This window comes from Platichthys flesus, chromosome 11 (genome assembly GCF_949316205.1).
Source record: "Platichthys flesus chromosome 11, fPlaFle2.1, whole genome shotgun sequence".
In the NCBI taxonomy this organism is placed as follows: Eukaryota; Metazoa; Chordata; class Actinopteri; order Pleuronectiformes; family Pleuronectidae; genus Platichthys; species Platichthys flesus.
The window spans coordinates 22,687,690-22,701,152 of NC_084955.1; the positions used below are offsets into that span (position 1 = coordinate 22,687,690).

The window sequence follows — 13,463 nt, forward strand, 5'->3', positions numbered from 1 at the left end:
AAAAATCTGCCAGGTCTAAACTTCCCTCCCGCGGCCTCCCTGTCCTGCTTGCTGGCGCAGAAACATCCAAACCTGATCCTTGTGAACTCAGCAGCCAGCCCCCCTTTTCTCTGCGAGAGCTCAAGGCAAAGAAAAGAGAGGACAACAAGATCTACTTACAGATAATGAATTTCACCTCAGTTTAAGTGTTGGTGGCATGTAAATAGTGAACAGATGTGTCAACCACAGGATGCAGTGGTTCTGAACTTAATGTTTGAGCTACTGCAACCGAATAAAGTTATTCTGATCATAGCTTAAAGAATAGCAATTATCAGCTTTTCATGATTGCAGATATGAAAACTTTTAATTTAAAGAAAACCAACACAGAAAAAAATGTATATTTGTGTTTCTATTTTATATATATATTTGTTTATGTTAATTGTATGATTCAATTTATTTGTGAAAGTTATTGATAACTGTTTAAATATCACAGTTCCGTCACAAGTGTTTGAAAACCACATCTAAGGACTCACGGCAAATATCACCACTCCCAAATCCATATCGGTTGGGCTTCTGTCTTCATTTTAAGCTGGCTGCTCTGATCCTTGCGTGTTCAACTGCAGTGTGCACAACCAAAGAACCAACTTATAAAAGAGAATTTCCACCTAATCTCTGAGTTTCCAGAATTAGAGCAACCTCCGGTTTCAGATTGCCTAAAAATAATCTACTATGATCACAGTTCAAACATAGAGACTCTGCACTGTGCAGAGATCAAAAACAGCCGGCAACTAAACATCTGAACGCATCAGGGACAACGTGCCCTGGTGAACGCCTAATGGCATAACAAGGCCTTATATTCATCAACACAAAGAGAGCTATGCCTGAGGCCAAACTGTTCTCGACTACGCCAAGCCTCACGTTGTTGACTTAACCTGGACACATTATAGCAAGTAGATTTCAGCTGGTTCAGACAGGCTGAGAACAAAAGAAGGTTAGAAATGACTCATCAACCTCATCATGCCATGTGCCTAATATTTAGATGACGAGGTGTATCTCCAGTTCAGGAAAGGGGACAAACACCTTCAGAACAAACAGTGGGAAAACTTTGGATGGTTTCATAGTGGGTTTCCTGCAGTCTGATATGGACTCTTGCTGATATCCACAAGTTCAGCCAACTGAAATGGGCAGCGTTTGTGTCTGAGCGCAAGTGTTTATCAAAGTGTCTGAGAGATGATGTCATGGTGAAGCAGAGCATGTGGCAGAGATCTCTGAACTCACTTAGCCCGCTGCTGCCTGAAGTCCTGCGTGCCACAACATGAAGGAAAATAAGCTTACATTGTTGTTTTGTAGACAAAAAGTTGTCTGACATTTGAACTTGAGTGAAAACAACTTCATCCCATGTCCAGGGGTCAACTTCTCCACATGGATACAGTGGCAAAAACTATTTATAACCAGGCTGGCCCAGACGTCTTCCTCTTGAACAGGATGTCTCATTTGACAGCAGCTTGCGATTTATGGACCATAGTTTCTATGATTCAGCTTGAGATAGCTGGAGGTAAATAAATAAATGATAATATATTAAATATAACCAGTTAGCACAAGTTGAACAGTTAAACACTATTCACTAGTCACTATGGGCTGAGAGAATTTATGATACTGACATTTTACACACCAAATTATATAATTCACCAATATTGAAAGTAGAGCCAAACTGTTAAATTGAATCAAGTTGCACGCAACTGCACACACACACTCTTGGGTATCATTCCCCTGAGAGTGCCAGATACATTTTTTATACCCAAGATCCATGAATTAAAAAGGTTCCTGGATCTACCTCTCCGTCTGGATCCCAAATCCAAACTATAATGGGTTCTTTCATGACTCATATCGCATCCTTCCACCAAGTTCTGGGGAAATCAGTTGAACAGTTTTTGAAAATCACCAGCCAGAAAGATGTGAAAACACAGCCTCCTTTGGTAGAGGTCAGGATCATGAGATGAAGTCTAAAAGGATTTTTGAATTTGTGTAGTGAATATTGTGTAAGGTAGGAAAAACACGGTGATATTATCATGAATATAAACATTGTCCATGCACCCAAGGTTTTATTTTATTGTCTGTCCCTCTGTTTAGAAAGTTTATTATTCGGTCTATTAAAGTCGACCTCAGAGGTTCCAAGCTTGTGCCCGGGGCAAACCGACCGCAGCCAGTCCCAGTAATGACCAGTCAAGGAGTGCTAATTAACAGCCGCACAAAGCAAGCCGCTTCAGGGAGGCTTGTATGGGACCATAAGTGACATTCCTACATTCCTCAGAGACCACACTACATTGTGCACAGTGTCAGGAGGGTGGGTTAGCCTGAAACAGCAAAAAAAAACGTAATGAGGGTATCAGTGACAGCTGCGGAGCATGTAGTGAGAGGGGTTGTTCTGACAGCAGCACAGAGCTACAGCCAGGTCCCAGCGTACGACTTCCAGACCACAGAACTCTGAGAATATTGGGCATGGGTTTTGGTATTCCCGAAACCTGCCAACCTAAACTCCAGACTCTGCGGGTGAGAAGTCCACATATGGCCCTGATGGCCTCACTTGATCGATTTCTAAGCCTTAGTGAAGAAATACAAGCCTCTGTGTCCATTTGAGCATGACCCACATATTTATTAGCAAAGAGTGAGGACATTTAAGAGCAAGTTACAACATTTGAAGGACGCTTTTGATTATAAAGTTGATTTAAAAAAAAAAAAAATGTGTAGTAAAGTGCGAATAATGCTAGAATAACTCTAAACCCACAAAGGTCACAATGTTTCTTGTCAGATTATATTCAACATTTTGGTTAAAGGCATCTACACAGGGATTTGTGATGGACGGCAACTGACAGGCAACCACAAGATTTTAATATAAGTTTGGAAAGCCTTTTCATGCAGCTATTTTAAAGAGTCGTGTTTTTCAAAATCAAACTACTGGCAAATAAATCTTGACCTTAATGGAACTATTCTAACAGATGTGAAAAGGCAGACTGACATAAATAAATTAGTTAAAAAACAGTGGACATTTATAAAGCTGCTAAACTTTACCTTTCACTTTGTTCTTGGGCGTATTTCAACATTAAACTGGCAACAAAGAACGTTTCAGGATTAGCAATGATGCCAAAATATCCTGTTTGCTTAGTGTACAAACAATGTTCTTGATATTACATAATTCACATTTGGATGGTTACATGACTTCTGCTTTAAAATGAATATCAACCCCCTGAGAAAACTAAGACATGTCTTAGACATCAACTTGATATTAGGCCACACTGTTATAGAATTTATTGATTTTGTTCAACTCCTGCAAAAATAATAGACCTAAGAGAGAGAGCACAACTCATATTAAAAATAAAATGGATCTGTGACTTCGTTGAAGGTTCAAGATCAACTCCTGGTAAGTCAGCCTGAATGTGAAGCCAACTAAGTCCGGCTAAAGCCAGTGGCTAAACAAGCACCACGCTCTGCAGGCGCGCAGCACTAATGCTCATGCGAGTCCCCACGTGCTGCAGGCCAGAGCCCGTACACAGCAGGGCGACTTCACGTCACTCCCCGTGTGATGTCATCCTGGGTGACAGGCTCCTCATCAGAGCTGTGTGTGGGATTACTCCTGCTGTCCTGGATCAACAGGGCAGGGCGGGAACGACTGACGGCTTCTAGTCTTTGCAGGAAAATACACTCCTGTAGTCATGTCAAAGTGGAATCTACGATTTCATTATTCACCTGCTATAATACATTGAAATAAGCATCACTTACTATAACTGAATTTATCAAATGATTTGTTAGTTCTAAGAAAGACGGCACATTGATTTATGAATCTGTTGCAACAAGTCACAAACTAACAGAGCTCCAAAGAGATAATTTGTTTAGGAATGAACTGTACTATATTGTTCATGATAATATCGTTAACATTTTTATGAGATAAATAATTGTTATGTCAGGGTCATATGATTGCAATTTCTATTTATTGAATCAAAACTGAAGAAAGTTAACATTCTTTGACCATGTATTTTGGGAAGGACATGGTAAATTTGTTTAGATTATTGCTATATGAATAAAGTTATTGTTATATCATTATAATAAACTGAATTTCTTCGAGTTTTTATATATCAATGATATTGAAAAATGCCTCGACATAAAAGACCAATAGGAACAAAGCAAAAGTACAAATTCCATCAATATTAACTCAAAATTACCGTCCAATATTTGGGCTTTTAAATACATTTTAGGGCAAATTATCCATTCCTATAGGAATTGCATTGATCAAACACAACCAAATTATTTAAACACAAGAGAAAAGGTGTTCATATTAACAACATATATGCCAAAACATGTGTGTTTGATTATTTGTATTTAAATTATGTAATTATATCATTTTAAAGCTGTAAAATGAGGTAAAATTCTGATAGGGCAGATAGGACTGTGAGGTTTTGGATTGTGGACTGTATAACCATTACTTCCCCGCCCTGTCCTGTATGTGGAGGAAGAAAAGGTGACGACTATAAAGTAACTGATACAGCAACTGAAACAGCAGCTCTCATTTCCATAGCGTCCCTTCGTAGGAGTGGCGCCTGGTGCTGAATGGTATAACGTCTGCTCCGTTCATTGGGCTATATCTTTTCTCATGTTACCAACCAACTTTACAGCCGCTTGTATTGTAGAGCAACTTTTGGAAATATCTGAATCTAATCCCAAAGACATTCTGTGAGGGTCTCCTCTGCACGGCATGCTGTTCGAATTCAAGCAGCTGCTGTCACCCAGGTAGATGTCCAAGTTCACCGTCCCTCCACCCGGACACACACAGTCCCGGGCAGTGGCTGGGTGCTGTGTCACAAGACTGGCAGGCAACCAGCCGTGCTGGAGGAGGGTGGGTCTGCAAAGAGTTTTATGAGTCGCAGTCTGGACACAGTGGCCTCTCGGAGACAAGCCACCTATTGATCCCCGTCGCACGGTAGCAAGGTAGTTTCCGCCTTCGTATCACATCTGTTCCTGTCTTTACGACCAGTTAGAGATTAGAGCGCAAATGCACGACTGTATAGATGTGTTTTTTTATTATGTCAATTTATTCATGTTGACAATTAGTGAGGTGGTAAGTGCTAGTAGTACTTATTCCTGCTTTCGTGCATATTCTAGGGCTAAGCAAATACACTGCAACATTAAATGGAGCATGTTCACTTCATGCAAATGTCATGTGTTTGTACTACTAACCTGAAGAAGCACGCATCTACTTACTTATTAATCTGACCGTGTTTCAAACATCCTATGGGAATACCTCCTTGGCCATATGAGCCCGGCTCCGAAACTGACACTGGATCCCTGAACTACACAGGCACTCACTCACTCACAGTAACAGCTGTTTGGGGGAGCCCAGAAAGAGATGAATTTAAAATTTCATACCGTCTGTGTTGCTGAAGCAGCATGGTTACCCTATGAAACCCTATATCCACTGAGGCAGTCTAAACAGTCACAGCCGGCCAGCACAAAAATACTTAGGAATCCATGTTAAAGATATTAAGGATATGAAAGATAGTTTAGATAGTAACACAAAACCCGTAAGACGAAGAAGTAATATTGCGGACTAAATATTTCCACCCTGAAATGATTAACCAACTGCAAGCTTTAGGAAATTATAAAGTGAGGCAAGCATTAGTTTATAGCTGCTCTGCCCTCCATTGTGTTACTGGATGACTCTGCTATGCGCCACAGCCAAACAGTTTGCCAACAAGCACATTGCCACCAGGTCTTTCAACTTTCCAACTTCAGGATGACAGATCTATGACAAACCCTTTTTCACAGGGTGTACATGTGACTTCATGGCGCTGATGAGGGGTGGAACAGTACCAGTACTTTGGCAGGCGAGACGAATACCATTGAAATTATGAATCGCTACATGTAGTCAGAGGGCAAGTATATGTAGTTTAAACTGAACAACCACGTCACCTTCATCATGTTTAATGGTAAACTTTACATGTTGATAGACTGCCTATTACCTTTTTGAGGACCTGGATCACAACATGAGATCCAGTTTTCTCTGTTTCAGGAGCTGCTGTTAGTTCTTACATTTGTTTGAAATACTCTGGTGTTAAATTGTCTTTAACTGATCAGTGACGATACCCCTGATACACAACAACTCTTGGCACACAGAGCAGACCTGTTGAATGACTAAATAATGTTGCTATCAATGCATTTATTGTCTCTGTTTTTCAGCCCAATTCTTTATAGATTTCTGATCACTTTGTGTGGGGGGGGAAAGTACGGACTAAATTACCAGTTCATAGACATTAAATCCAGCACTCTCATCGTATTTCCTTGTGAAACGAATTCAACTGTGGAGTCTTACTTCCTCTCTACATGTTTCTAGTTACCAGCATCATGGCTCGGTTTGACATAACTGTCACGCAACTCACAGTCGTCAGAAAAACATGTCAACATCAATAGGAGGAATTGATCGCTTGGAGGAATACGCAGTCTAATGGTTAAGGCAACTGGTTATCGACTCCTATCTCTACCTGTCACTTTCTAACCACTTGCTGCCATCATTAAAAGTGTTATCGTGCAGTTCCACGACATTCCTCTAACTAATCAGTTAAGATAATTCAAAAACAATGAAAACCCTTCACTCTTCTCAAAGATATATCATCTCATCCATATCCTTTTCAACCGAGACTACTGCGAATAGTAAAACCACAGATTTGCATTTGAACCAACAAACAAAATCAAAGGGCAACAACTTGGAAAGTCAACACGCACTTTTAAAAACAAACCTGCCCGGTTCTGTGCCATTCAACGCTGGTGGAGAATTGATTTATCTTGTGCTGTTTAGTGCAATGACCGTTAGAACCATTCAAGCATTCACACACTGGCTTCTAATATCTGAATACTTAGAAAGCGGCTGACCCATGTTTTTGTATTTTTAAATGGTGGAAAAATGATTTTCATCTACTGATATTTTTTCCGCATGCATCCTGCCAGTTTGGAATCTGAACTGCATTAGGAAGGATGCTGCACCCGCCTCTACTTAAAATATTTGCCTGGGGTGCTATCTGTGCTGCTGTGTGCATTAATATGTTCCTTGAAGTGTTGAGGACTCGCGTAATGACGCCTGACAGTGCAACCCAAACACACACACACCCCCTCACAAGGACTACGCCGCCGGGTATGAAGATCTTTCTCATCTTCTAGCCTAACTTGCACAGTGGATCCCACAGCTGACAGGCAACTTGAAATGGATTAATCATCTGGAGGGGTACAATAACGCAGAAGCCAAGTGAGTGACGGATCAAAGTTTAAATCCATCGCTCGTATTTAGTAGCATCAGAGTGATAGTTTGCGCAAAATTCCCACACTTGTGATCAAAAGTCTCCTTTGCAACTGTCAGGCATCAAGCTGCACAGTCACTGGAATGCATGACTACAGGCAGGTGTCCAGGATGCTTTACTTCACCCTTCTACACAACACCAAGTTTTCCTGCAACACGAGGTTCCTACTGTCTGCTGCATGCCTTTCCAGCAGCGTCACAACAACATCAACAGTCTCCCCAGGCCAAACCTGAGAACTTGTACCTATGTCCTACTTTTCATGTTGATGGTCTGCCCTGGTGTCATGGCAAACAAAGGGGCCCACAAATACAAGACCTGAATAATTCAAGGCAAAAGTGTAAGGCTACCCCAGCCCTCTCCCACAACATATCCCCAGTCCCGGGTTCAAAACCTGCCTCCCTGGTCAAGCCAGCTAAAAAGGAGTAGTCACACATGTCTGGCTGCAGGGTTTGGGCAGAAGAAGCCTTGACTCACTCCATCACTTAATGATGGCCTAATGAGACCATTTGCTTTGGGTTGGGAGAAGTTAGACAACACACACACACACACACACATACGAGGGACTGTGAACACTGGGCTGCTGCTTTAAGGAAAATGTTACATCACACATGCACCTTCAGTACAAACCAGCTCTGATGATCTGGATCGTGACTGTCCAGCCCTGAGACTGGCTGGTGTGAACGCAACAGAAAAAGAACATGGTGTTAATAGAGGGAGAGAGAGAGAGAGAAGACGAGGACGCATCTCTCCTTTAAATGCACAACTTTAAATGTGATGATCACGCCGCACAGCTGACAGCTCGAAGCTAACGTTCAGCCAGCGACATGCTCCCACACACACAGACACACACATGCACATCCCGAGCTGCTGGAGATGTCTTCCCCCTGGAACGTTCACTCACGAACCGGCTCTTGCGGCTGCGACTATTCCCTGAAACCAAAATATCTACGCACAATACACACGCTTACATAAACGCATCTGAGGCGTAGAAACGCATGGGGCTCCGTGCACCGCTCACTCACGAGCACAACTACTTTATTTCCCCACAACAAGCCGCCATTGGCTCCTGCGTTTAAATCCCCCCCTGCATTACATGTGTTGTGCATCCCCCTTCCGGGATAAGTGCGGTGGGCATTTTTTGTGGTTGGTCACCGAACCGTTACTAGCAAGTGGGGCTACCTCCAGCCCAGGCTAATCAGCGATGCTAACGCTAGCTAGCGTAGGGGGGCTAGCAGCCCCAGTATCCCTGCACCTCTTACCTTGAACGGCCGCGCAGAGGTTGTTCCCGTCGTCCCATGGAGTTTTCCGGCGAGAACCTCCTCGCAAACCACGCGAACGTCTCCCGCGGCGACAATCCCTAACTTTTTAGCATCTTCGTGCGCGGAGCCGAGCGTTAAAATCCCAAAGCGGACCAGCGCCGACAAAGTAATTTCTCCAGCACTTACAACAACAACGTCAACCCGATGGGGTGAGATCCGGCCCCCTGAGCCGAAGCCGGCCAATCGCAGGGGAGCGCCCGCGTGAGTGACCTGCGTCGCAGCCAATGGGCGCTTGGCGTGGCGCTGAGTGACGCTCGCCACTCGAGTAAGCACCAAATGAGGGCGAGCGAGCACAAAACGTCCGGTTGCCAATTGGCTGCGGGGGAGCCGGGGGCCAGGGGTTTTGTCCGAGGAGCCTATGAGTGGTGCACGGTGCGGAGTGACAGGTGCTCCGGAGTTCAGTGAAGAGCCGGGGCGTCACCGCTGCCCGGGTGAGGTCATCCGGGATGATGTAAACCCTACGTCATCAGCACGGCTAAAACGGGACGAATAACACCAGGCGACACGTTTGGCTTTTTTTTTAAAGTTTAATTTTCTCAATGATACAAAATAAAAACACCCCAGCACAATAAAAATGCACGTAACAATAGGCAAAACTGAAAGATCTTGATTTGAGTAATGAAAACCCACAAACATGAATTAGTTTGTTATATTACGAGCTGGTTGTCGAAAGGAAAAACACAATTTTGCAGATGTAACTGAATGGATGTTCTGTTGTGAAGCAACATCAGCAATTTACAGTACGATAAAAATGCAAATGATGCCATCAGACAGTTTATTCAGCTCTGAAGAGCAAGTCCTTGCCTCAGTGTTGGAAATCGCACATGCCATACAAATGTTACTGGAAATATCGTACAAAAATCCCGGAACTAGCATCGTATGAGAAGATGAGCAGATCATAAACCGCATGTCAGAGTGACAGCAGAGCCCTCTTCGGCCGATGACACCTGCCAAACTCAACGCCGCCTCCTGTCTGGACTCCTGCTGCGTCGCCGTCCACCAGTCCTGGTGAGAAAGAAATGTCAGATTAAAAAAAATAGGAAATACAGTTTAATCATTTTTTGGAATAGGATTTGTTTCCTTGGGCAAAAGTGTGATTTAAGATAAACACACATGGCTGCAAGCAAGAGAACCATCACGTAGAAATGGCTGTAGCCAATCTATGGAGCTCAAGACGACTGGATTACTGTTGTTAATTTAATAAACTGTATGGAAATACTGACAAGACAAAATGGACAACATATACTGAATTTCAATTAGGCTCCTGTCCAAGCAAATCTATTTGTTTTGCATTATCATATCAATTAATTGGGGTAAAACAAAGACAATACTTCTATTTAATTATATTTAAAAAGTGAAAATATAATTTAAATACATGTAGATAAATACATTCAGCATTAATCTTTTCAAACACCAAACAACTTGGTGATCCAAGAAACAAAGAAGAAAAGAATAAACTAAGAATATAACAATATTTTTTGGCAAAGTGCAGCTTTGATGACTAGTTGGTGACGTGTTGTTGACACTCCTTTTAGCAGCAACATCAGGCAAAGACAGATAATCTCAAACCACCCTCACCTCCTCTTGTTCTTGGGGGGCCCTCTGACGAATCCCCAGTCAACGCTGATAGGCTGGCCCATCATGTCTTGAGCGTTGAGCCCTTCCATGGCGGCCTGGGCCTCTTTATACGTCTCATACTCCACCAGTGCGTACCCCTGGAGACAGTTAATTTGGACATTGTATGTTATAACAAGATACTTTGAAATTTGGTAACATGTTACATAAAAAGCAAATAGAAACAGGGTTAAAGATATCTATCAGATAACATTTCTCAAACTAACTCAAGTAACTGCCTGGCTGAAACCAGTGTTTACCAAGCAAATTGATTCTCTATAATTTCCTGAAGTGACTCTACAAAAAGGTTCAGACCAAAGATGCTTAATTCTTACTTCACACTCGAAACAATGCTGCCATCTTGTGGTTTAGAAGAACGTTGACACAACCTGGACAGTAAATGGGCCAATGTGTGAGCCTGCGGGTGTCTTTACCAATAAGACGTGTCTAACAACAGCCATCAACAATTAGATGTTTAACAATGTTAGGATACCGACGTCGAAAAAGCAAGACCTGTATCAAACAGATTTTTTTTTATGTCTTGGTTCGAGCATACACCAAATGGCTTCTATACTGAGGATGAAGTAAAATATATTTTTAAGTTAGAAATTTAAATCAAATGTATACTGTTCTAACTACTTTCCCTTTGGAAAGAACTGATCACTGAGCAATTGGGCTGAATCAGAGAAACTAGGGCAGTTGTTATACGCTCTGGATGAGTCAACAAGATATTTGGATCCCCTCTCAGTGTATTTCCAGCCTCATTAGATCGTATAAACGGCCAAATTAGTTGTACTGCCAAATGTTTCAGCAAACTCCTGACACAACCAGACACAAATCTTTTATAGAAAACGCACTTATTGTTCTTCAGTCTTCATTCTTTTGATACCGCATTTGGCTTTTCTGACATTTGCTTTTAATTATCAGACTAACAGCGTAGCATCTCAGGTGACTAGATTTAGTTGTTTGGAAAAAATAGATGCAAAATAAATCATTTATTTTTAAAATACCAGAAAAGGCAAATGGCCCAGAGTCGACCGATTAAAAAAACAACAGTAAAAGGTCTGCATTTGGGCGAATGAAAACTTCTTACCCACCAACATGACAAATACTTATATATCTCACCTTGAGGTAGCCTGTCCTGCGGTCAAGGTTGAGGTGCAGATTCTTGATTTCTCCAAACTCTGAAAATTTGTCATGGATGTCTTCCTCAGTGGCCTCTTCATGTACACCTGTCACAAACAGGATCCATCCCTCCACAGCTGTAACAAGACAAAGACAAGAAAATCCATCAGGGACCAGAAGACAAACCAAGCAGCCTTTTAGCCAGCTCAACTTATATAACAAGTGCAGTTCACGAGATTAATGAAGTCTGAGCACTGGATATCAGAGCTCAAGGATTATGGAACATGAACTCCATCTGAAGTTTTAATTATGCAACTGGTAAATTATAACCCTGCTTTTAAAAAAAGGTAATACGGAGATCAAATTCTACTGACTTTACTTAAGCTCACATTCTGAGTGAATGTACTTATAATCACTGGATAAACCAATAAGACGCTTTGTTTTGTCTGCGCGTTACAAGCGGACTTCATCAAAAGCTATTAAGAATAATTTAAAAACCAGCAAACTATGTCCAGAGCACAACATTCGACTGCTCTCTTTCTTCGTCGTCTCATATACATACTTTATGCCCTTTCCTATTAAATAAACATTGCTTATGCAAAAATGACTTATGTTATTTCCAGATATCTGGATAGGAAACAAAGACTAAACTATGGACACACTCAGCAGACAGTCATGTATGTGCACAACATTTAGCATATAGTTGAGGAAATTGTCTGGCTGGTCACACAAAACCGATTTCATTGCTTTAGTCATGAGAATTGCTGCTAAATAAAAGAAAAGTTAAGGAAAACTGTCGCTTGGACTTCATATGATCAGCACACATTGCATTTGCAATATGAGCAGCAGCACTTACATCTCTGAGGACCTGGCTCGTCACCGTCCTGTTCCACGGTATCATAGTCCTCCTTGATTCTGGACCTGGCTCCTTCCTCTGTAAACAGTAACACAGGGGAATGAACACATCTGGCTTTACTAAGAAACCATCTAAAACTCTATTTGTATTTAATAACACAATCCAACAGTGGTTACACACCTGAACCGAAGCCTCGTCCTTTCCTCTTCTTGGCTTTCTCCTTCAGCTTGTGGATGCTTTCTGCGGAGGGAGACGTGATCCAATCAAAACAATGCAATACAAGCCACTTTAAAGTGCTGCAAAATATTTAATACCACAACAACACTAAACACCATAAATACACGCGTTTAAAAACTATATGTCTATGTTCTGTACAGATTAATGAGGGTAACTTCAAGGTAGCCATTAGCTTTATGTGGACACAACTAGCATGCTAGCGTCGGCTAATAACACTCGCAGTTTTACAGTTTGCATCTTCACGCTGAAGTCAAAATAAACGTTAGCACAAAGCAACATGTTCCAAATCGACAATTCTATTAAAAGTGTCCGTTAGCAATAACTTCGACCCAGCTAGCGCGCAAAACGCGTTTGAATGAGTGTTCACTGCGTTGTTAGCTTGCCGTTAGCTTGTTAGCATTTTTTCAGGGCCTAGCACCACGCAGGCTGCGTTTGTAGCCGCGACCTTTTTCAGGCGTGGATTTTCAATGTGCTCGCAGGACTTTAACCGCTGCAGCTTTAATGTGTCGCTAACGAGTGTTAATTAAATGTGTAACATCACCATCCTCATCCATAGGAAAGTCCTCTCCTCCCGCTTCGTGAAGATCCAACACGTCCGCCATGATGTCTCTCTGTGTGTGTGTGTGTGTGACCGGGTGAGTTACGCAATGTGCGTACGGAGGAAGAGTGTGACGAGAGGCGGATGTTGACAATCGGCGTAGCACTACGTGAAGAAGATGAAGGTACGGAAGCTTATAGGGGACAAATGTAAAGATGAGGAAGATTAGGTTTTTTACTTTTGAATTATAGCGAATAAAGTCGATCTAAATTAGAGGATTGTCGAATGTTATATTGAATGAATAAGGTTAAAATGTCGAGAATAAAGTCAAATAAAAGATTTGGTATTTTTTTATATATCATAGATAAAAGTCAAAATGGTGAGTGTAAAGTCACTCTTAATCAGTGAAGGATCTTTTTTTTATGACAATTATATAATGTATACATGTAAATATT

The 13,463-nt window shown here is 41.8% G+C and overlaps 2 protein-coding genes across 2 annotated transcripts in view; both read right to left on the bottom strand.

Annotated features, from left to right (window-relative positions):
• Positions 1 to 8,773, bottom strand: part of otud7b (OTU deubiquitinase 7B) — a 34,198-nt gene extending 25,425 nt beyond the window's left edge. Inside the window, exon 1 of the mRNA XM_062398722.1 lies at positions 8,579 to 8,773. The gene's annotated coding sequence lies outside the window, so the exon portion shown is untranslated. The remainder of the gene's footprint in view (positions 1 to 8,578) is intronic.
• Positions 8,774 to 9,399: 626 nt separating this feature from the next.
• On the bottom strand, positions 9,400 to 13,139 carry rbm8a (RNA binding motif protein 8A). The gene is made up of 6 exons (XM_062399735.1): positions 13,012 to 13,139; positions 12,414 to 12,473; positions 12,234 to 12,311; positions 11,378 to 11,514; positions 10,217 to 10,353; positions 9,400 to 9,643 (listed from the first exon to the last, which is right to left on the bottom strand). The coding sequence occupies exons 1-6, from the start codon at positions 13,070 to 13,072 to the stop codon at positions 9,595 to 9,597; spliced, it is 522 nt and encodes a 173-aa protein (XP_062255719.1). The 5' UTR covers positions 13,073 to 13,139; the 3' UTR covers positions 9,400 to 9,594.
• Positions 13,140 to 13,463: the final 324 nt, after the last annotated feature.